This window comes from Oncorhynchus gorbuscha, linkage group LG07 (assembly GCF_021184085.1).
Source record: "Oncorhynchus gorbuscha isolate QuinsamMale2020 ecotype Even-year linkage group LG07, OgorEven_v1.0, whole genome shotgun sequence".
In the NCBI taxonomy this organism is placed as follows: Eukaryota; Metazoa; Chordata; class Actinopteri; order Salmoniformes; family Salmonidae; genus Oncorhynchus; species Oncorhynchus gorbuscha.
In genome coordinates, this window is record NC_060179.1 from 19,973,864 (window position 1) to 19,998,098 (window position 24,235).

The 24,235-nt window shown below is 43.5% G+C and overlaps 1 protein-coding gene across 1 annotated transcript in view; it reads left to right on the plus strand.

Annotated features, from left to right (window-relative positions):
- Positions 1 to 23,255, plus strand: part of LOC124039603 (heparan-sulfate 6-O-sulfotransferase 1-B-like) — a 97,902-nt gene extending 74,647 nt beyond the window's left edge. The window contains exon 2 of the mRNA XM_046355751.1: positions 21,255 to 23,255. Within this exon, the coding sequence (XP_046211707.1) occupies positions 21,255 to 21,966 (712 nt within the window). The 3' untranslated portion in view covers positions 21,967 to 23,255. The remainder of the gene's footprint in view (positions 1 to 21,254) is intronic.
- The last annotated feature ends 980 nt before the right edge of the window (positions 23,256 to 24,235 follow it).

The window sequence follows — 24,235 nt, forward strand, 5'->3', positions numbered from 1 at the left end:
CCACACGGGGGGGGACCTAGTGAATGACCTGCAGAGAGCTGGGACGAAAGTAACAAAGCCTACCATCAGTAACACACTACGCCGCCAGGGACTCAAATCCTGCAGTGCCAGACGTGTCCCCCTGCTTAAGCCAGTACATGTCCAGGCCCGTCTGAAGTTTGCTAGAGAGCATTTGGATGATCCAGAAGAAGATTGGGAGAATGTCATATGGTCAGATGAAACCAAAAAAATAACTTTTTGGTAAAAACTCAACTTGTCGTGTTTGGAGGACAAAGAATGCTGAGTTGCATCCAAAGAACACCATACCTACTGTGAAGCATGGGGGTGGAAACATCATGCATTGGGGCTGTTTTTCTGCAAAGGGACCAGGACGACTGATCCGTGTAAAGGAAAGAATGAATGGGGCCATGTATCGTGGGATTTTGAGTGAAAACCTCCTTCCATCAGCAAGCGCATTGAAGATGAAACGTGGCTGGGTCTTTCAGCATGACAATAATCCCAAACACACCGCCCGGGCAATGAAGGAGTGGCTTCGTAGGAAGCATTTCAAGGTCCTGGAGTGGCCTAGCCAGTCTACAGATCTCAAACCCATAGAAAATCTTTGGAGAGAGTTGAAAGTCCGTGTTGCCCAGCAACAGCCCCAAAACATCACTGCTCTAGAGGAGATCTGCATGGAGGAATGGGCCAAAATACCAGCAACAGTGTGTGAAAACCTTGTGAAGACTTACAGAAAACGTTTGACCTCTGTCATTGCCAACAAAGGGTATATAACAAAGTATTGAGAAACTTTTGTTATTGACCAAACACTTTTTTTCCCACCATAATTGGCAAATAAATTCATTATAAATTCTAAAATGTCCTTTTTTCCTCATTTTGTCTATCATAGTTGAAGTGTACCTATGATGAAAATTACAGGCCTCTCTCTTTTTAAGTGGGAGAACTTGCACAATTGGTGGCTGACTCAATACTTTTTTGCCCCACTGTACATACACACAAAGAATCATTATTTAAAAATAAATATATATATATATATAAAACTTGCAGGAGCACTATCAATGTTCTTATTAGCTATTTCCAGCCTTAGCTGAGACAATGAGCAAATAATTCATTTTTAGATTTTACAGCACCTTACATTTCCCTAATCATCCCATTCACTCTGTCCAATTTGAAATATAGTTGAGTAGTGGAGACCAGAGTCTATCAAACTTGGGCTGTCTCTTGCGGATGTCGTAAGTGAGTTTTTTCAAGAGGGAGAAAGTCAACAATCTGGTCAATCCATATTTTAAATGTAGGAGAGGTCTTAGAGGCCCATAATAGAATAATACATTTCTTAGCTAAGTATGTAATAGTCATAAGCAAATTTCCTCCGTCAGGATCAAGAACAAAGTCCTGCTGGGCATGAAAAAGATAGATACACGGGCTGCATGCAGTATGTATAGATTTCCAGATTTTGGTAATCTCTCTACAGCTCCAAAATACATGCATTTAAGTTCCACTTTCAGAGGTACATCTTTTACAGTTAGGAGAAATGTCTGTTTTCATTCTATGGAGTCTCAAAGGAGTGTAATAAAATTTGTACAAAAATGTGTAATTAGATTATTTTAGATTCATTTTTACATTAGTAGAGGAGCAGTATACCCTGTCGCCAACCTCCGCCCATAACTCATCACTGATAGTCAGACCTAGGTCCTTTTCTCAGATTATTTTCAAAGGAGAAAAGGAGGAGCCTCCTTTCTCAGAAAGGAGTCTTATATATATATATAAGATATTTAGTCTTTAATGGATTGTGCTGTGACACGAAGGGTTTCAACTTCATTCAACGGAGTTCTAAACCTCATCTTGAAAGTAAATGAGGAAATGACATGTCTAATTTGAAGATATATATTTTTTTTAAATGGGCTCTTGGCATATTGGATTCACTGCAGAGCTCTTGAAAGGATTTCAGTGTAGTGGTTTTCTGATGAAATAGGTCTGAAAGGGTCCTGATTCCTAGAGTATGCCAAAGATTAAAGTTGGCATCCCTCAGGGCTTTTGACAAGTCTGAGTTGCCTACTATAGGCGAGTGAGAAAATATTTGGGAGAAAATGCCCAGGTATTTCTTACAGTCCCTCCACGCTAGTAGGGTGCTGTAAATCACAAAGGTTTTGGCTATGTTGCCCACTTCACTAAAGTTATTAGTGAATATAATTCAGTTTAGGGGCAATGAACCACAGGATTGGGCTTATATCTGAATCCACTTTGACTCTTGTCTGTTTGTGATCCATGTTAGCATTTTGCGGATTTGGGCAGAAAAGTAGTACATTTGAAGGGAGGGAAGGGCAAGACCACCTTTAAAATCAGGTTTCGATAAAGTGGAGAATTTGATCCAAGGTTTTTTATTGCCCCATATAAATTTGGTGATGCTTTGGTTAGTTGTTTTGAAAAAGGAAACTGGGAGATAGCATGGGAGCATCTGAAATAAATAGTTTAGTCTAGGGAGTATGTTCATACTGATGACATTAATTCTTCCTAGTAAGCTAATTGGGAGGGAGATTCAGGTTTGGAGATCATTCTTGATTCGATCCAGGAGTGGAAGATAATTTTCCTTGAAAAGGTTATTCAGATCTGGTGTTATGAAGATCCCAAGGTATTGAAACCCCTGTGTCTTCCATTGGAAAGGACATTGTGTCTTCATAGAGCTGGTGAGTGTAATATTGAGAGGGCAGACAGTGGATTTGTTCAAATGTATCTTATAACCTGAAAACTTGCCATACTGAGCAATTGTGTCTAAAATGGGAGCGAGGGATTTCTCAGGGTTGGATATGTAGAGCAAGACATCATCCGCGTAAAGCGAAATCTTGTGCTGCAGGCCGCCTGCAGAAACACCGATAATACTTGGATTGCTCCTTATCAAGGAGCCAGAGGCTCCGTCCCCAACAAGTAGAGCAGGGGGGACAGCGAGCAGCCTCGTCTTGTGCCCCGTCCCAAAGGGAATCTGTCAAAGTTCAGTCCGTTAGTAGTCACCATGGCATTTGGATGAGAGTGTAGTGATATGATCCATTTAATAAACTTTGGGCCCATATTGAACTTTTCTAAGACTGAGAAAGCTCCACTCCATCCTGTCGAACGCCTTCTCAGCATCCAGTGAAGCCAGCAGGACAGGGGTCTTCTGTGCGTTTACTTGATCAATAATATCAAAAGGACGGTGAATATTGTCAGAGTAGAGAGTGTTATCAGAGTAGAGAGTATCTGACAGAGTATCTGTCTCTAAAAAATACAGTTTGGTCCGCTTTGATTATTTTGGGAAGGAGAGTGTTTTTTGGCGAGCAATTTGGTAATTATATTGTAGTCGAAATCCAACAAGCTTATGGGCCGGAAGGACGAGCAGGACAGAGGGTCCTTGTCTTTTTTGAGCAATACTGTAATGCGAGCTGTGTGCATTGAGTCTGGGAGAACTCAGTTTTTGCAAAAATCCTCCAGCATTGGCACGAAGATAGGGCTGGGCTGGGGCCAAAAAGCTTTGTAGAACTCTCTGGGGAATCCATCTGGGCCTGGGGACTTATTAGGGGGCAATTGCCTCCAGGATCTCCTCAGGAGTGAAGGGGGAGTTGAGATCTTCTTGGTCGATCTCTGATAGTTTAGGTAGCGAGATTCCCTCTAGGAAAGAGTGGAGTTCTGCCTCTGTGTGTCTTCTCTCAGAAGTATATAGTTTGCAGTAAAAATCGTGAAAAGTTCAATTGATATTTTTTGCATCATATGTGACCTCGTCCTCTGCTGTTCGGATAGCCACGATTGTACGCTCTGACTGCTCTTTTTTTAAATTGGTAAGCAAGCAATCTACTAGGCCTATTGCTATACTCATGGTATTTATGTTCAGTCAAAATTCAGTTTGGCTTTGGCTGCTTTAAGTTGACTCCAGTAGGTGCTGTCTGGGGATTGTTAATGTACTTTTCACAGCATTCCAGCTCCCTCTCGAGATCTAGCCTGTGTGCTTCCATTGCTTTTTCCTTAGAGGAAGCATATGCAATTAATGACCTCTTAGGGTGGCTTTAGCAGCATCCCACATTGTGGCCGGAGAAACAGGAGAATCTTTGTTGTCTTGTGTGTAGTTGTCTATCCATGTAGTTACCAATGTATGGAACGCTTCGTTTGATAACACGGAGGTGTTGAATTTCCAGCTCTTTGACCTTTTTGCAGAGGTCAAAGCGGAGGAGGACAAAGGCGTGATCTGAAAGTGCTATGGGTCCGATTGTACACGTGGTTGAATTTATGAAACTCTTTGGGATAAAAATGTAATCTATACGGGAGTAGGTGTTATGGACATTAGAGTAGTTTGTATAGTCCATAGATGAGCTATTAGTCTCTCTCCAGATATCGATCAGTCCCATCTCTTTAGTAAGAGAGTTAAACATCTTTGCAGATCTAGGATTTGTGGTGGGGACTTGAGATGATTTGTCTAGGGTTGGGTTAAGGGTACAATTAAAATCTCTGTCCACCACGCCAAAGGAAACACAATGCTCATTGAACAGGGTTATCATTTTGTCCATACAGTGACCCAGTTATCAAAATAAGTCTCCCCTCCGGATCAGATATGTTTTTGTCAATTATGAATGGAACATTCTTATGGCTGTACCTCTACTGTTTGATTTGAAAGATGAGAAATACACCTGTCCCACCCAAGCTCTGCAGAGTTTGGCATGTTCGACATCACAGAGGTGTGTCTCTTGTAATAGCGCAATGTCTGCTTTTTCCTTTTTTAGAGCACATAGTATCTTTTTCCGTTTTATTGCATGCCCTAGACCATGGCAGTTCCATGTCAATAGATTTAAGGTACTAGTCATCGTCATCGAACAGTAATCGAACTTTAGTGAAAGTCATCTCTGGGTAAAGGTGGATAATAGTTACAGCTGCGTTCACATAAAAGGAAAATAAATGGTGTACATAAAATAACAATCTCTGAACACCCCAGCCGAGTTCCCAAACAACTAGACATATCCCGTTGGATCTATTAACCCCCCGCTCAGTCTCAATTCTGTGATCGAAAAAAAACGTGAACAGTTAGCAACGCACAACGTCTCCCCCTCCCCACCAAAGAAATGCCTCATCCAGGGAACCACAAGTAATAATAGAGGGGGCTTCTTGGAGGCTTTTTCTGTCGCTAATGCTCGAGTCCGGGTAAAAATGTTGCCTTTTGTAGCCACCATGACTTGTTGAATAAAGCTAAAGGAGTTTAAACCTGAAGTGGAGGTAAGATTAGGAATTGGAAAGTATTTGTGAGGAGCTCTTAGTTCATGCTGCCATCTCGTTCAAGGGTCACGTGATCCCCGCTTGCAAACTTTTACTACTAGGACAGACAACCCAGCTCAAAGTTATGCAAGTCTCTCAAAATGCAGTTTGCAGCACGCACAAAACAAATATTAGGCAGCAGGGATCTTAATCCAGGACGGAATTGTTACCAAGTAGCTTGATCTTGCAAGCTAATGTTAGCAATTAGCTAAACCCAGCTGGAGAGAATTTAGATATATACCTTACAAACATAAGTAGTGAATGTCATACAAGTGTAACTTGATCACCTCACTTAAGTTTGCGCTGCAGGAGTAACTCACCTCATGAAGCTCACATTTTGCTTGTTGCACTTCTTTGTAAACAAACACACATAGCTGTCTCAAACCGCTGTTTTGGGAAACTAGTACTGGAAAGCTTCTTACTGAAAAATTATCTAATGGGCGAAATGAACGCGATCAGCTTTATCTATTACCTAGTGCACAAGTTGACTGGAGGTGGTTATTTAAAAAGTACTAGTATTCAAAGCCCAGAAAATGTCACTTACCAGAATGCTAACAACATTTTAACAAGTACTAAGGAATCCTCAAAGAACTGCTAACTAAATGCTAACGAGTGCATTGCGAACATTTTGTGACCTAAAGTATACAATTAACAAAAAAATGCTACACAGTTTGCTGCGCGCACAAAACAAATATTAGCCAGCAAGGCTCTTGATCCAGGAGAGGATTGATTATCTGCGGTTACCAAGCAAATGCTTGATTTTGGAAGTGGCTAACCACTTAGCTAACTCGCTACTAAATTAGCAAACCAAATGCACAACTGAAGAACATCTATCTATCACATTAGACTGTTAGCTTATAAGATATCTAGCTGGCAAATATTTAGTTGTTAATTCCATACTGTAATTATATCACCCGGCGTATGCTGCACGACAGTAAGTGACTCAATAATCCGGTCTCATCATTGTGTGCTTGTAAACAATCACCACGTGACAGGGGGACTACCGTAAACTACCGTAAACTACATAACAATGTGACAGGTGAAATGAAGAATGCGATGTTCTTTATCTCCTAACGTATTGCTCAATTTGACTGCAGGTATCTACTTAAAAAGTAGAAACAAATATTCACATTTATTAAGACTTTCAACGGTTTTGAAAAACCATCCTGTGGCTTTTTCTAAATACCCCGGTATATGGTGTATAAGGTATACCTCACAAGGCTAGTTTGCACAAACTGTCACAAACCGTCTCAGGGAACCTCCTCACCAGGGTCTTGACCTGACTGCAGTTCGGCATCGTAACCGACTTCAATTGGCGAATGCTCACCTTTGATGGCCACTGGCACACTGGAGAAGTGTGCTCTTCAGAGATGAATTCCTGTTTCAACTGTGCCGGTCAGATGGCAGACAGTGTGTATAGCGTCGTGTGGGCAAGTGGTTTGCCGATGTCAACGTTGTGAACATAGTGCCCAAATGGTGGTGGTGGGGTTATGGTATGGGTAGGCATAAGCTACGGACAATGAACACAACTGCATTTTATCGATGTCAATTTGAATGCACATAGATACCGTGTCGAGATCTTGAGGCCCATTGTCGTGCCAGTCATCCGTCGACATCACCTCCCGTTTCAGTATGATAATGCACGACCCGATGTCGCAAGGAACTCTACACAATTCCTGGAAGCTGAAAATATCCCTGTTCTTCCATGGCTTGCATACTTACCAGACATGCCACCCATAGAGCATGCTTGGGATGCTCTGGATCAACATGTACAACCGCGCCTTCCAGTTTCGCCAATATCCAGGAACTTCGCACAGCCATTGAAGAGGAGTTGGACAGCATTCGACAGGCCACAATTCACTCCCTGATCAACTCTATATGAAGGAGGTGTCATGCTGCACGAGGCACAGTGGTCTTCTGATCCACACCTCTACCTTTTTTTTGTATGGTGTCCGTAACCAACCCATGCATATCTTTATTCCCAGTCATGTGAAATCCATAGATTAGGGCCTAATGAATTTATTTCAATTGACTGATTTCCTTACATGAACTGTAACTCAGTGAAATCTTTGAAATTGTTGCGTGTTGTGTTTTTAAAAATATTTTTGTTCAGTGTAGGTTTAGAATAAAAGTATAATTTACAAAAACGGAGGCAGCAGTCGTCCCCTGTTTATGGCACTTAATTATATTTATAATTTGCTTATGCTGTATACCATAGAATTAACAGTTTGCTCAACAAACTGAATTGTAAACAGTACATTATTTTTTAACATTTATAATAACTAGCATGTCACAACACTCAAAAATGCAAAAATGCACAACATGCAAAAATGGCATGAATCGAGAAAGGTACTGAACATAACAGCATCTTTTGTGATTAAGTCAATGACTCAATATAGTTTCTAAGTAGAAGTGTAATTCCAAACCCCAGGCTACATGTTCAATCTCTTGTCTATTTAGAATCTAAGATCAAGAGTGTCTATTTAAAGGAAGTACTTCCCCTTCATATCTACAGTATTAAGGCTGTGGGGAAGGATCATCATGTCTATTTTGTATTTATCTTTGAATGTTAATGTTCATTGTCTATTTTGTATTTATCTTTGAATGTTAATGTTCATTCTCTATTTATTATCTATGATCAGGAAAGACTATTTAACGCAAATACTCCACTCCCTATCTGTCATAGTGCCCCTCTGCATCTCCATATCTACAGTATTATATTATGGCTGTAGAGGAGGCTCATTTGAGCCTAATCTAAGATGACATGTTCCACTGGAACGCAGAGTAGAAAGAACAGCAACCTGGAAGATGTGACAGTGCTAATGATATGTGGCCATCTTGGTGAAGTGCACAGGCAATTTGCTGTAAATGTATTAGTGGTCTCCGTGATATCGGTATCATCCAACCCATTATTTAGGCTATGGGCTTATTGATGTTCTAATGAAGATTATTTGGTGTCGTATCGTATCTCTGTGTTGATATGTTGCTGTCCAAATACCTCACAATGGTATTATCATTGATAAACACGGAATACAAAATAATTGCAATGTTCAAGACGAGTCAAGTTCCGCAGTTCACACTGATAATCCCAGAGAAGCACAAGATGAGCCATCTTTTAGGTATCTACTTCAAATGTACGTCCAATACCATTGTCTTCGATTCCTATAGAATCTAGATTTTTAAAAATCTCTTTCTCAAAATGGACACCGATGAAGCAATAGTAATTCAAATGGCCTCGGGATACAGACACTTAACTCCCTCTCACTTACTTAATGCACTCCGGAAATCTAAAGCGCTTTCTTTGAGAGGAACTTTCCGTTGAGAGTCAACAGCGCTGTTGTGTTCGACAAGGCCTCTGAAAGGCTATGTAAATCCTTGCTCTATATCCCCCACGTTCAAGTCAAGTACTTCTGGCCCCTGAAAAGCTGAAAAGAGACTGCGCTCTGAGTTGTTTGCTGTTGCGGCTGAATGCTTGGTTAGACGCCCTGAAGCCAGTCTGTGCAGCCTCTCGCTGTAGCCTAAAAACCAACGGTGTTGCTTGCCGTGTTCCCACTACCAGTGTTATTGATGTGTTTTCCTTTGAAATCCTGTGTTCCCGGGAATCTTCAAAGGGTCTTTAATGGGTTTTAATGTGACGTTGGAATTAGACGCCTCACTGTTGCGGCGGTGGCAGGTTTAGGTGTAACTAACCCAGTGGTGCTCCACGAAGTGTCTCTTCCCCCAGTGTTGAATTATTCAGCGTCGCTCTATTTTCACAGTTGGAGAATGCCAGCGGGGTGTTCTTAGTGGAAGACGAATAGAGATGGAGAATTGTGTGTGGGTGTGCCTCACTGCCTGCATATGTACCTATGAGGTGGCCTTCTTCAACCAAGTAATACACCACTAAGTCCCTGTCTGGCGACACTAGACTGCATGCTAATTGAAAAACCATGAAGCCCCAGCAAATACAAAGAATGTGCACGTGTGGATTGGAGGAGGCTACGTGTCCAGAACCAGTCCGAATCTAGTCTACCTCCTGTCTGTTCATCTGTTTTTCCTTTCTCCTTTCTTTCTTTCTTTCGTTCTTCAATCTGAAATGTGTGTTGAGTGCCTTTAACATCTGGCCCCGGGCCCCCAGAGTCCTCTTCAGCACTGAAGCACCTCTCAAATCCCGTAGACTGTCGTCTCTCCTATCAGCATGACAGGGCCTCTTTCTCTCTTTCTCTCTTTCTCTCTCTCTGCGGGTTCATCTCAATAGTCTAAGCTGGCTCATCTCCACTCTTCCATCTGCACTGATGTGGAAGAACCTGACAGGGGAAATTACATGACACTCAGACACAATCCATGTCTCAATTGTCTCAAGGCTTAAAAATCCTTATTTAACCTGTCTCCTCCCCCTCCTTTACACTGATTGAAGTGGATTTAACATCAGGGATCATAGCTTTCATCTGTTCAGTCTATGTCATGGAAAGAGCAGGTGTTCCTAATGTTTTGTCCACTCAGTGACAGTTTCCAGATCACTGCAGAAAGAAAATAGAGGAGAGGAAAGTATTGAGATACACACTTGCTCTAGGACTTTACTAGCCACAGCCCCACAGACCTCTCACCTGCCCATCCTTCTGAGAATATTACCAGCTGGACAGTGTTTCCCCTGCCATTGTATAGGCAGGGCGGGCTCCCCTGCTGGATCTCTTGCCCCCCACCTAAAGGATTGTACTGTTGGTGTCAGAGGATGTTGCCTCAGGAGCCTTTGCATGTGGCCTGGAGAAATTAACTGGGGATAAGACTACAGCTGGGTGATGCTGAGGTTAGTCAAAGGTGTCACACTTAATAGTAACAAACTTCATTTGGACGTTGTAGTAGGTGCATTCATTTTGTTCACTTGCCGTTGTACCCGCCAAACTCTTTGCCTCGGGAACAGTAGATGACATCAAGTCAATTCAAGGCGGACAACCAAGGGCTTCATCACTTTCTTGCTGTCCCTTTTGGCGCTGACGTCCCGCTTAGAAATGGCTTCCCCTGTTTCCTGTTTGTTGTGTAGAAAATAATGAGTTTAAAATCTAGTCCCTATGGAATCGGGAGTGGAGAATGGGTAATTGTCCTCACCCAGAGAGAGCTAGTTTTTCTGCAGAGAAAGAAAAGAAGTGAGGAGTGACTACTGACGTGAGGAGTGACTACTGACGTGAGGAGTGACTACTGACGTGAGGAGTGACTACTGACGTGAGGAGTGACTACTGACGTGAGGAGTGACTACTGACGTGAGGAGTGACTACTGACGTGAGGAGTGACTACTGACGTGAGGAGTGACTACTGACGTGAGGAGTGACTACTGACGTGAGGAGTGACTTCTAAATATCAGATGGGGAGCTTAAGAGACTTTCCACTTCGCCTCGCACACACTCCGTAATATAGTCTGTCAATGACCTACTCTTTGAGAAACACACACATACATTTATATCCACAGATTTACACACACAGATGCTTTAAACAACATACTGAAACCGTAGTCATACATTTTCACCACACATCAAATAGGCTAGTGGCCAATCCTCAAAAAGGCCTTTTTAGTTTTTGATAGCCGTAGTTTTTGCCTTTAGTTTTTGATAGCTGTAGTTTTTGCATTTAGTTTTTGATAACAAACACAGCAATTTTACATCTTTAATGTCTCCCATTTTGTGAAATGGATGGTTGTGGGAAAATATTTTACTGCAAAAGTGGTTAAATTGACAGATATTGTGACCACCCCCTAAACTCAAAACATGCAGAATAATGTCTGGCTGGATGGGGATGGGCCACATAAGATCATGTAACCTAATATTGCCAGCTCTAATACAGCAAAAATTGGAATACAAGTAGTCAGTTGTCTGCCCTACACACACAAACAAACAGCATTAGGAGATCTTAATGCTTCTTGGCAATATAGACCTGTAAACACAGAGATGTAATAGGTGGAAATATCATCTACAAAATATTTATGGTGAATGTAAGCTTTACTTTTGGGTAGCTGATAAATAGACAACTTTCCAAGTCAAACGTGCTGACAAAAATACACATAGTTACATGTTTTTTGATGATGTAGTTATTGTAATCTTACGAAAACTGTCATTTATTTTCAGTCAAAGGGTCCTCTGTAGATGTTATGTTAAGCTTCTTGCAATTACGTTAGGGGACCCCCTAGATTTGACTGCCACGATAGCATTAAATGGTGGTTTAATCAGCTGTATTTACATGTTTTAAAAGAGACATCTTTCAAATTTGTGTACTCTACTTATGACCTGTACTCAATAATATTTTTGTCCAATACAGCTATGTTGGGTATCCAGTAGGCCTGCCATAATGACACTCAAACACCATCGTCTGTATATAGAAAAGGCAGCTGACTGCTTGGCACCAACTGTGTTATAACCTGTACCTCCAGGATTGGGCTCTTAAGTCACCTCCTTATTATTAAGAAGTAAGCTTTGATTCATTGCTAGTCAGAAAAGGCTGCTGAATCCAACATGGCCTTCCGGTGGCTCGCTGCATTTGTGATGCGCATTGGGACGTTGTCGTGCACTCTTATGCTGTTTGGGTTGAGCTGTCTGCCCTGTCCTCGATAGGCCCATGCCACCATCAGTCCTCCCCTCTGGCAGTTACTAGAGACAGAGACATGTCAGGAGCCCATTCAGCAGCCAAGATGCCATCTGGAAAGTGCTGCTGTGCATTGCCCTTATATGTACCTATTTTGTTACCACCAATGGCTGGCCAGCCCATGTGACACCTGAAGAATGAGCTCTCATGCTGGGGTGACTCATGCATTGATCTGGGAAACTGTGCACTAATCCCAACACCCCTATAAGGACATAATGGCATATTTGGCAAACAAGAGGTCTCTTAGGATGGTAGGACTTATAGAAAGATGCTGTTTATCATTGTGTATGGTGGCTGTGGATTGACTGGGGGATAGTGGTCAATATGCACCCTGCTTGATCAGCTCTACCACCTCTGCAACCCCTTTTTACTTTTCATCAAAGGAATTATTTTCAATTATATATGTGGCTGGGGCTGTGCTCATAACCAACGCCTCATAACCAACGCTTCATAGTCTATGACCTACACTCTAAGTAACCTCTATGAAACCTGAGGTCACCCTCAGGTTCTGTCACTCTCCTCATGTCCTGCTGGTCCTGCCCCCAGACCCTAATCACAACCAACTACCCAGAGTAAATATTGGCCAAATAATCATCCTACATGACTTCTAAAGGACAATGTAGGACTTTACCTGCAGGACTTTTTGCCACATTCAACATCTAAATAAAATCTGCTCTACAGATGGGCATACTATCTCCAACTGCTTGCTAAGGTTAGGGTTAGGTTCAGAATAAGGTTACGGTTAGAGCTAGGATTAGTAGATGGTTATGTTAAATGTTTCTGATTAGTCTGTAGCGCATCTACAGATGGACTAACCAAATAAACTGTTAGCAACACTCCAACCACATGTCAGTTAGGTGTTGGGAACATCTGTTTCTGACAGCTCTTTCACAGACTCCCTCTTAAACAAGTGGACAACCAACCATTCCACTACTGGAGTAGATTAAGATGTTACTGGGATCCCCATTAACCGACACCAATGACTACAGCTAGTTTTCCTGGGGTCCGACACATTTGTATTTTTATTTATTTTTATTACACCTTTATTTAACCAGGTAGGCAAGTTGAGAACATGTTCTAATTTACAATTGCGACCTGGCCAAGATAAAGCAAAGCAGTTCGACATATACAACACCACAGAGTTACACATGGAGTAAAACAAACATACAGTCAATAATACAGTAGAAAAGGAAGTATATATACAATGTGAGCAAATGAGGTGAGATAAGGGAGGTAAAGGCAACAAAAAAAGGCCATGGTGGCGAAGTAAATACAATATAACAAGTAACACACTGGAATGGTAGATTTGCAGTGGAAGAATGTGCAAAGTAGAGATAGAAATAATGGGGTGCAAAGGAGCAAAATAAATAAATAAATACAGTAGGGGTGAGAGGTAGTTGTTTGGGCTAAATTATAGATGGGCTATGTACAGGTGCAGTAATCTGTGAGCTGCTCTGACAGCTGGTGCTTAAAGCTAGTGAGGGAGATAAGTGTTTCCAGTTTCAGATATTTTCGTAGTTCGTTCCAGTCATTGGCAGCAGAGAACTGGAAGGAGAGGCAGCCAAAGGAAGAATTGGTTTTGGGGGTGACCAGAGAAATATACCTGCTGGAGCGTGTGCTACAGGTGGGTGCTGCTATGGTGACCAGCGAGCTGAGATAAGAGGGGACTTTACCTAGCAGGGTCTTGTAGATGACCTGGAGCCAGTGGGTTTGGCGACGAGTATGAAGCGAGGGCCAGCCAACAAGAGCGTACAGGTCGCAGTGGTGGGTAGTATATGGGGCTTTGGTGTCATTACGGATGGCACTGTGATAGACTGCATCCAATTTATTGAGTAGGGTATTGGAGGCTATTTTGTAAATTACATCGCCAAAGTCGAGGAATGGTAGGATGGTCAGTTTTACAAGGGTATGTTTGGCAGCATTTGTGAAGGATGCTTTGTTGCAAAATAGGAAGCCAATTCTAGATTTAACTTTGGATTGGAGATGTTTGATGTGAGTCTGGAAGGAGAGTTTACAGTCTAACCAGACACCTAGGTATTTGTAGTTGTCCACATATTCTAAGTCAGAACCGTCCAGACTAGTGATGTTGGACGGGCGGGCAGGTGCAGGCAGCGATCGGTTGAAGAACATGCATTTAGTTTTACTTGTATTTAAGAGCAATTGGAGGCCACGGAATGAGAGTTGTATGGCATTGAAGCTCGTCTGGAGGGTTGTTAACACAGTGTCCAAAGAAGGGCCAGAAGTATACAGAATGGTGTCGGTGTCGTCTGCGTAGAGGTGGATCAGAGACTCACCAGCAGTAAGAGCGACATCATTGATGTATACAGAGAAGAGAGTCGTTCCAAGAATTGAGCCCTGTGGCACCCCCACAGAGACTGCCAGAGGCCCGGACAACAGGCCTTCCGATTTGACACACTGAACTCTATCAGACAAGTAGTTTGTGAACCAGGCGAGGCAATCATTTGAGAAACCAAGGCTATCGAGTCTGCTGATGAGGATGTGGTGATTGACAGAGTCGAAAGCCTTGGCCAGGTCAATGAAATAGGGCTGCACAGTATTGTTTATTATCGATCGTGGTTAAGATATCGTTTAGGACCTTGAGCGTGGCTGAGGTGCACCCATGACAAGCTCTGAAACCAGATAGCATAGCGGAGAAGGTATGGTGGGATACGAAATGGTCTGTAATCTGTTTGTTGACTTGGCTTTCGAAGACCTTAGAAAGGCAGGGTAGGATAGATATTGGTCTATAGCAGTTTGGGACAGGAGTGTGTGTCCCCCTTTGAAGAGGGGGATGACCGCAGCTGCTTTCCAATCTTTGGGAATCTCAGACGACACGAAAGAGAGGTTGAACAGGCTACTAATAGGCGTTGCAACAATTTCGGCAGATCATTTTATAAAGAAAGGGTCCAGATTGCCCGGCTATTTGTAGGGGTCCAGATTTTGTAGGTCTTTCAGAACATCAACTGACTGGATTTGGGAGAAGGAGAAATGGGGAAGGCTTGGGCGAGTTGCTGTGGGGCGTGCAGTGCTGTTGACTGGGGTAGGGGTAGCCAGGTGGAAAGCATGGTCAGCCGTAGAAAAATGCTTATTGAAATTATAGTGGTTTATCGGTGGTGACAGTGTTCCCTATCCTCAGTGCAGTGGGCAGCTGGGAGGAGGTGTTCTTATTCTCCATGGACTTTACAGTGTCCCAGAGTTTGTGTTGCAGGAAGCAAATTTCTGCTTGAAAAAGCTAGCCTTGGCTTTTCTTCCTGCCTGTGCATATTGGTTTCTATTTTCCCTGAAAATATGCATATCACGGGGGCTGTTCGATGCTAATACAGAACTCCATAGGATGTTTTTGTGTTGATTAAGGGCAGTCAGGTCTGGAGAGAACAAAGGACTATATATGTTCCTGGTTCTAAATTTCTTGAATGGGGCATTCTTATTTAAGATCGTGAGGAAGGCATTTAAAACAAATAACCAGGCATCCTCTACTGACGGGATGAGGTCAATATACTTCCAGCATACCCACTACGGATGCAGGCAATGAGGCAGTGATCGCTGAGATCTCGGTTGAAAACAGCAGAGGTGTATTTAGAGGGGAAGTTGGTTTGGATGATATCTATGAAGGTGCTGATAATTTGTGTGAGATTGAGGGCATCAAGCTTAGATTGTAGGATGGCTGGGGTGTTAAGCATGTTCCAGTTTAGGTCGCCTAGCAGCACAAGCTCTGAAGATAGATGGGGGGCAATCAGTTCACATATGGTGTCCAGAGCACAGCTGGGGGCAGAGGGTGGTCTATAGCAGGCGGCAACGGTGAGAGACTTGTTTTTAGAGAGGTGGATTTTTGAAAGTAGAAGTTAAAATAGTTTGGGTACAGACCTGGATAGCAGGACAGAACTCTGCAGGCTATCTTTGCAGTAGATTGCAACACCTTTTGAACCTTTGGCCGTTCTATCTTGTCTGAAAATGTTGTAGTTTGGGATGAATTTTTGGTGGTCTTCCTAAGCCAGGATTCAGACACGGCTGGAACATCCAGGTTGGCAGAGTGTGCTAAAGCAGTGAATAAAATAAACTTAGGGAGAAAACTTCTACTGTTAACATGATGTTAACATAACATTATGTTAACATTAGAAGTTAACATAATGAAAAAGACCATACAGAAAAAAATACTTAACAATTTACATTTTAAAAACATTAACAAAGACATTAGACTTACACACATAGTTATTTTTTTAACCTTTATTTAACTAGGCAAGTCAGTTAAGAACAAATTCTTATTTACAATGACGGTCTAGGAACAGTGGGTTCACTGCTTTTTTCAGGGGCAGAACGACAGATTTTTTACCTTGTCAGCTCGGGGATTCGATCTAGCAACCTTTCAGTTACTAGTCCAACACTAACCACTAGGCTACCTGCCTCCCCTATACAGGCATTACTGTTATACATTCAGGCTGAGATAACATTCCAGTTTGTTAATGGGTCTCGTTGGCATTGAAGCGGCATCTGCCTGAATACAACTGTTGTAGAAATGGAAACGGATCACCTCGCAGCCCTGAATATCCTGCCAGCCATACAGGAAGGATACTGGCCTTGTCGCTGCAGCTTTCCCAGAGTCAGCTGTGCAAGCTGGTCAGGCCCCAGAACTACAACGACTACTGGCGGCTTTGTCTACTCACCCTGTTAGGACACACTCATGTCCTGTAACCTCAAAGACGATGAATCCCCCAAAGACGATGAATCCCCCAAAGACGATGAATCCCCCAAAGACGATGAATCCCCCAAAGACGATGAATCCCCCAAAGACGATGAATCCCCCAAAGACGATGAATCCCCCAAAGACGTTGAATCCACCAAAGACGATGAATCCCCCAAAGACGTTGAATCCACCTATACGCTACTAGAGTGGCTGACTGTTGTATTACAGGTTGCCTGGTAATGCTACTATGTACTTGTGTTGTGAAAAACATGAACACCATCTAGTTGGCTTCAGCTTTTCATACACAGCGGAGGCATGACAGTGCCACTCACAGTTCTCATACCAAGAGACGTATGAAACCCTTCTAAAATATACCTAGCAATTTACCCACTTTTGCAGTAAATTATTTGTACACAACCATCCACTGAGTCTCGACGTTCCCCCAGCCCTCTCTCCTAACCCCATGTTTACCTGCGGTATCTTATACTTTTCACCCATTTGAGCCACACGCCAAAGTGCTCGAGAGAGCAAAATGGTGACTTCTAGAGAGATAATGAAGCAGCACTACTTCAGCAAAGTGTCAGTCAACAGAGCTAAATCCTGAGCCGTATGACCAGCCTGCTACGCCTCAGTAATAAGGCTAAAGCCTTGGCCAGTATTAGTATTGACTGGCCGCGCGTAAAGCGGGCAGGTAGGTAATTACCAGGTTATTGGCTCATGCAGCCACCCTCTAATGCTGTCGGGGCATGCACACGGCTGCCCAGTTTAATCACTGTGGAAACAGGGGGAGATGGGTGATTATAAAGGGAAGGGGGGGGGTCTATCAGTAGTCAGGACTCGGCCTCGCACCAATGGGCTCCAGGGGCCTGCAACACCATAATGACCTCATAGGAGAGAGGAATGGAACAAGGCCTCTCCTCTTGGCAGCAAGAGAGATGGGAAGATAAGCAGGAGATGGAGAAAGAGGGGTGACAGAGTGAGATTAGAAAAGAATGAGAGAAAGAGAGAGAGAGGGAAGATTGGTGGTAAGTGGACAAAGGAGAGGAGTGTGAACGGAGTGTGAACGATTTGGGGGGAAGGCGAAGAAAACATTTGGGCGACAGACAAAAAATAGAGAAGAAGAAAGAGAGAGAGATTTTGGAAGTGAGACGGGTTAGAAGGAAAATACTCCTAATTCTCCCTCTTCGCTCCTCTGTATCACTGCAGTGCACCGCTCCCACCCTCCCTGCATCGGGACTTTGGCTGAAGTGCCTTTGGTTCTGGTCCAGATATGGCCGGGGTGGTGGAGTGTGTGTGCCTGCGCGGATGGCAGGTGAATGGGAGGATATGTCATCGTAATGGCTCTGTGTAATGTGGTGTCACGCCGTGTGAGGAACAGGCACCATTGTAAAAGGGTGCCTATGCAAGCGTTATTCAGAGGCTTCCACAGCACAGCACAGCAGCAGCACCGGCACCGGCCCCGGTCACTCTCCTTCCGCCTCTTTGCCATTTTCAATCTTTCTCATTTCACCTCGTGCTGTTTAATTTCCCTTTTCATTCTCTCATTCTCCTCTGTCTCTGTTGTCATGGTTATATTTAACGTTTTCACTTTCCTTTTCTGAAGCTGTCCTCTATTCCCCCCCCCCCCACCCCCTTTCTCGCTCTCTCTCGGTTCTCTTCCCACTCTTTCTCTTTAACTTCCCCTTCGTGTAGCTGTTGCCTCCTACTGTGCATATCTTAACGTCAACATTGTTTGTTCTACTTCTCTTAATCTCGGGTTTGTCTTTCATCTTTTCAATCAAAAGCGGCCGACCTATAGTCTTTATGTTGTTAGTTAGAGAACTGGTCGACCACTTGAGAATCTATTGAGTTTAGTGTTACCTAATTGTTTGAGAAACACTACTCTGTCCATCTATCTCACTCAATGTTGTGAACATAAGAAAACATGGCCTCACTTATCTTTTTAGAGAACACTGTAAAAATGGACGTCACGCCGGCTGAGGGGCTTGTCAAAATATTGTGGTATGGATATCTCTTGCGATATGGATATTGGAATGTGATTTCAATTAATTGTGCCGCCTTAATCCGTGTGACTTTATTTACTATACAGTAATTGTAAATCAACATGTTCTCAGTGATTCAAGGAATATTTTGTGCATACTGCCATCAAGTGGCATTTTTGTGAATTACATCCTAACTAATTCTGTGCTGCATCCAAGTGTCTGTTTTTAAATGTATGTAAAGTATTTTGTATGTAATGTCTTTTTCTTTATGTGTCGGACCCCAGTAAGACTAGCTGTCAACATTGGCGTTGCCTAATGGGGATCCTAATCAAATCCAAAAGCAGTCATGGCTGGTCTACTACACAAAGAACATGTGTGTGTTATAACACTCTATCCATCTTGTGAGACGCTGTCCTGTTTCTGAAATACCCATCTTATGGCAAATTGTCATCATTATTGCTATCCCATTAGAACAGCGCAGTCAGCATTTGTGGCTGATAGATACAACCAGTATTGGGCCCATCCATCAACAGTGGTGCAGAGTTGCTCCGCTGTGGGTGGGTGTGAATGTGCAACTTTATCGCCTGCTGTGTGGTTGCTTGTGCGTGAATGTGAGTGTGAACTAGATGGTCTGTGTGTGTGTGTGTGTGTGTGTGTGTGTGTGTGTGTGTGTGTGTGTGTGTGTGTGTGTGTGTGTGTGTGTGTGTGTGTGTGTGTGTGTGTGTGTGTGTGTGTGTGTGTGTGTGTGTGTGTGTGTGTGTGTGTGTGTGTGTGTGCAAGAGAAAGACACATACACACTCTAATACAACAGCGTGGTGTCTAGCCAAAACTCTGAGAGAGAGAGAGCAGACGCACAAAGTCTCTGTGTCTAAATTCCAACCCCATCATATCTCATTCTACCAGGTGTGCTGGTGTAGTGAAGGCCCCCCCCCGGGGGGGGGTGGGGGTGGGGGAATCCTGCCATGCCGTACACTATGATTCGCTCGTAAGCTCGTAATGTTGACTGAGCAGAGCGCTAATTTGTAATGAGATCAGAACTCCCACTTGAAACCCACCTCCAGACTCCAGTTCTCCCCAATCCAGCTCAGCCATTCATCAAGAAATGCTCATTTTTCCCCCTCTCTCGCATTAGTTCCCCTTCTTATCTTCTCTAGTCATACCAGGGGGCATGGCAGGGAATTGAGGTGTGATACTCTATTCTACTTTTGTTTTGTGCATCTGAATGCTAAATGGGATAAACTACTTTTAAAAAGTTAACAGTTATTTTGTTTCTCAATGTGAGAAAGTGCCATTTTTTCCCACACCCAATTCACTCCAATTATACAAAACTCGCTAATGCAGTCAAGTCCCCTGGATTTTTCCTGAGAATCGCGAAAACCCCAAAGGTCTAGAATTCCACACTCAAAATGTATTGAACCTTGACTACTACACTGATAGTAGACCGAGGTGGGCGCGATTGGACACGGAATGAGAGACAATAAGAAGAGTAGTTGTCATCCCCTGTCATCCCCTGTGTACCCCTTCGAAGACCTGAAAGTCTGACCAAAACAAGGGGCTCCTCTTTTCCCCCTCTGTTACCTGGCACAAAATGGCCGCCTTGTTGCGTCACTGTCTCTCTTTTCCAGCCAGGGGTGTAAACTAAGTAGCAGTTGGCTCTATTGTTGATTGAATTGAACTTGGCATTACTGTGCCCACTGTCTCTGTTTTAAAGGTTGTGTTATGACCCGGCAAATGTAGATAAGAGTATAGGGATCACTCTGAATCATTATCAGACCCCGTCTCCAGCTCTCTAACCCAAATCCTATTACCATGGTCTGTCTGTTTTGCCAAGGCAGTGACCCTTGGCTGTTTCTCTAGTCAGATTGAATCTTAATGATGTTATGACATAAGTACAGGCCAGACAGTGGAGTTAAATGGGAAGAATAGCGAACAGTTTGTTCATCTGGCGTGTCAAGGAGAACAGGGTTGTGTAGGCGGGGGCTATGGATGTTGGGGTCAGGGTTGGTCAACAACAATACACACACACACACACACACACACACAAACACTGCCCCCCGGAGTTGGAATGTATTTACTGTTGTCTCGGTGTCTGTGAATGTCTGGCTGCCGCTGCAGAGCAGTAGAATACCACACCAAGGTCAGGCCTCTTGCCATTGCACGACAGGTATTTGTGATTACACAGATGCAGAGGAATGTTCCGCCCCTGTTTTCTCTCTCGCTCTCCACATCTTTTATCCTCTGGAGATGATTGTTTCAAGATGTGCGTCACTCCAGGTCTCTGGTCTGGACCCCGTAGCCCCTGAGGTCTGGAATTTTTGCTATCTGGTTAAGCGCCAACAATAATTTCCCCAATATATCAAAACTGAAGTCAATGTCAACATTCACTGCAGTGATTTGTGATGACACGAAGCACCCCTGATTCTTCAGACTGCCCCCCCCATTTGAGTACATTTATACATTTCACAGGTGTGCTCGTCATAATTCACTTCAGTTTTTGACAAAACTTCCAAGTGGTCGGTAGAATGTGCATGGAAATCTTTATATGGTCACTGTTGATCCTTGAAGGCTTCCGTAGTTCCTCTCATGTTGAGGAGACCATAGCGAAACCAGATTTGATCCTGCTGACTTAGTCAGTCGTCGCTCATTCGTGTTCCTTGAAATATCACTGTGTTGATTTAGTTTTCAGTCACTGTGATTTCCTCTGTTGTGTTTTGCAGGAAGTTCTACTACATCACTCTGCTGAGGGACCCTGTGTCACGCTATCTGAGCGAGTGGCGCCATGTGCAGCGCGGCGCCACCTGGAAGACGTCCCTCCACATGTGCGACGGGCGCACGCCCACGCCCGAGGAGCTGCCGCCCTGTTATGAGGGTACGGACTGGTCCGGCTGCACCCTGCAGCAGTTCATGGACTGCCCCTACAACCTGGCCAACAACCGGCAGGTGCGCATGCTCGCCGACCTCAGCCTGGTGGGCTGCTACAACCTCTCCACCGTGCCCGATAAGCGGCGCTCGCAACTTCTCCTCGAGTCAGCCAAGAAGAACCTGCGTGACATGGCCTTCTTCGGTCTGACTGAGTATCAGCGCAAGACGCAGTTCCTGTTCGAGCGCACCTTCCGACTGCGCTTCATCCGCCCCTTTGTGCAGTACAACAGCACCCGGGCGGCCGGCGTGGACCTGGACAATGACACAGTGGCGCGCATCGAGGAGCTCAACGACCTGGACATGCAGCTGTATGACTACGCTCGCGACCTCTTTCAGCAGCGCTATCAGTACACTCGGCAGCTGGAGAGACGCGCGCACCGCTTGGCACTTCGGGGTCGCGGTCTCGACCCCCGGGATTTTCTCAGAGATGAGGGCGGTATGGGGGGTGAAGGGACAGCCAGGCTGCCCACAGAGGACTACATGAACCACATCATCAACAGGTGGTAGCCCCCACCCACCTAGACACCCACTTTCCTGACCTCCCCATTGTCTTTTATGGTGAGGTTGCATCAGAGTGATTGTTTAGGAAAGTTTAAATTTGGCACTTGTGGTTTGGGAAGGAGACCGTTGCAGAGGATTGGGTGACTTACCTATGGACTTTGCATGAGCCAAGCTGTGGGTTGCGGACCAGATGATATCCCTCCTGGATGACATAGACGTTTTGGTTTTCTTAGACTATGTGGAGAGGTCAGATATTTGTGAAAGGAAGCCCATGATAAACCTGAGTCACCCTCTGGAGTTCTAGAAGCAGCAACTGTCTCCACACTCCTCAGATTTTCCTTTACAAAGTAAACAAACTTGTTTTACTTGCTGTTCTATGTCTTAGCCCACAAGAATAACCTATGTGTTAATAAGTTGTTTGAGGAGTTTCAAAGCAGCGAGATGAGAAATTACCTGTACTTTGGGCCAAAAGTATTTCAATAGTGTCTAAGCGAAGGACATTTCCGACAAGCTATCTTTTTATTTATTCAATTGCTTCTGATCATTTGAAATAGATATTTTTCCAATGTGAGAGACTATTTGGCCCACCTTGATATACAGTATGGCACTTGTAAGTGATATAAAGTCATGATTGTCATAACATACCCATCAATTTGCTGAAAGTTTACTAACATGTATCAAAGTTTAGAGTTATATCTTAATATAAATGACAGGTAAACAGATTTTTTTTTTTACACTTGTATGTTTTTACCATTTTGTCTGAATGTCTATGAAGAGGCCAGTCTCTTTGGTTCCGATGTATTTTAATTCACCCGTTGGATTGTGATCTGTACACTAAAGGAGATGTACATGAATGAGAAGGTAAATGATTGACATGAAGGTTTGTTATGCGATTGTCTAGGAACATTTTCGACCACATAACCTAGATACAACAATGGATGCTCACCAGGAGACGGACTGGGGGTCTCATACTGAAGGGAGACACTAAAAACAGGAAACACTGTCGTTCTTATTACTTGTACAAAGTTGTGTGTGTGCGTGTGTGTGTGTGTGTGTACGTGTGTGTGCGTGTGTGTGCGTGTGTGCGTGTGTGTGTGTGTGCGCGCGCTTTTGTTTCTGTGCTTTCCCTTCTCTGGGATCAAGTGTGTCATTTAAAACCAGAATACAATGAACATGTGTAATGGATGGATTATTAGTCGAGGTTGCCATGCTCCCCAAGATGTGTTTTATTTTTAATAATGCATATTTAAGTGTCTAAAAGTGCAACAGGTAAAATATTAAAGTTGAAGAATGGACAGCCTCTTTCCAACCACACTCTTTTTTTGTTAATAATCTTTTTTTTTTAACATTTCTAAATAGAATGATCCCCTGGAGAACGGTGTGTTTAATTACAATTCAAACACAATGGGTATGGACATGATATAACCATTATCATTAAATACTGGTGTATATGGAACCTCCATATTTATCCTATTTATAATTCTGTTCACAAAGTCTCCAATCCAACAGCAAATACTGTGATCCCACAGGCATGGCCAGTACTAAAAACAGGGCCACATCTGAATGTTTTGGGAGTGTTAAGATGCTAAGGGATTATTATTATTATTATTAAGGAAATGTGGACCGGTGTGTGCAGATCCTGCAAATGACTCATAGTCTTGTCATCAATAGCAGAATGTTTGTTTGAGTGACTTCTACTTATGTCCCAGGGCTCATAAGCAACCATTTCATGGTAAAGTCTACACCAGTTGTATTCGGTGCATGTGACAAAATAATAATGATTTGATTTGAGCAGAGCAGAGGTCAAACAATAGGTTCCAGAAGATTTCGCTGATGCAAAGGTGTGTGTGTGTGTGTGTGTGTGTGTGTGTGTGTGTGTGTGTGTGTGTGTGTGTGTGTGTGTGTGTGTGTGTGTGTGTGTGTGTGTGTGTGTGTGTGTGTGTGTGTGTGTGTGTGTGTGTGTGTGTGTGTGTGTGTGTGTGTGTGTGTGTGTGTGTGTGTGTGTGTGGACATGTTTAACTATACTTGTAGGGACTAGAAGTCCCCACACGAATAGTATATAAACAACATTTTGACCAACTGGTGACATTTTGTTAGTCCCCACAAGAACAATTGATATTTCTAGGGAGTTAAGGTTCAAATTAGGGGTTAAAGGTTACTGTTACGAGTTACGGTTAAGATTAGGGTGAAGTTTAGGGTTAGGGAAAATACGATTTTAAATGGTAATCAATTGTGTGTCCCCACAAGGTTAGTTAAACAAGACTGAGTGAGTGAG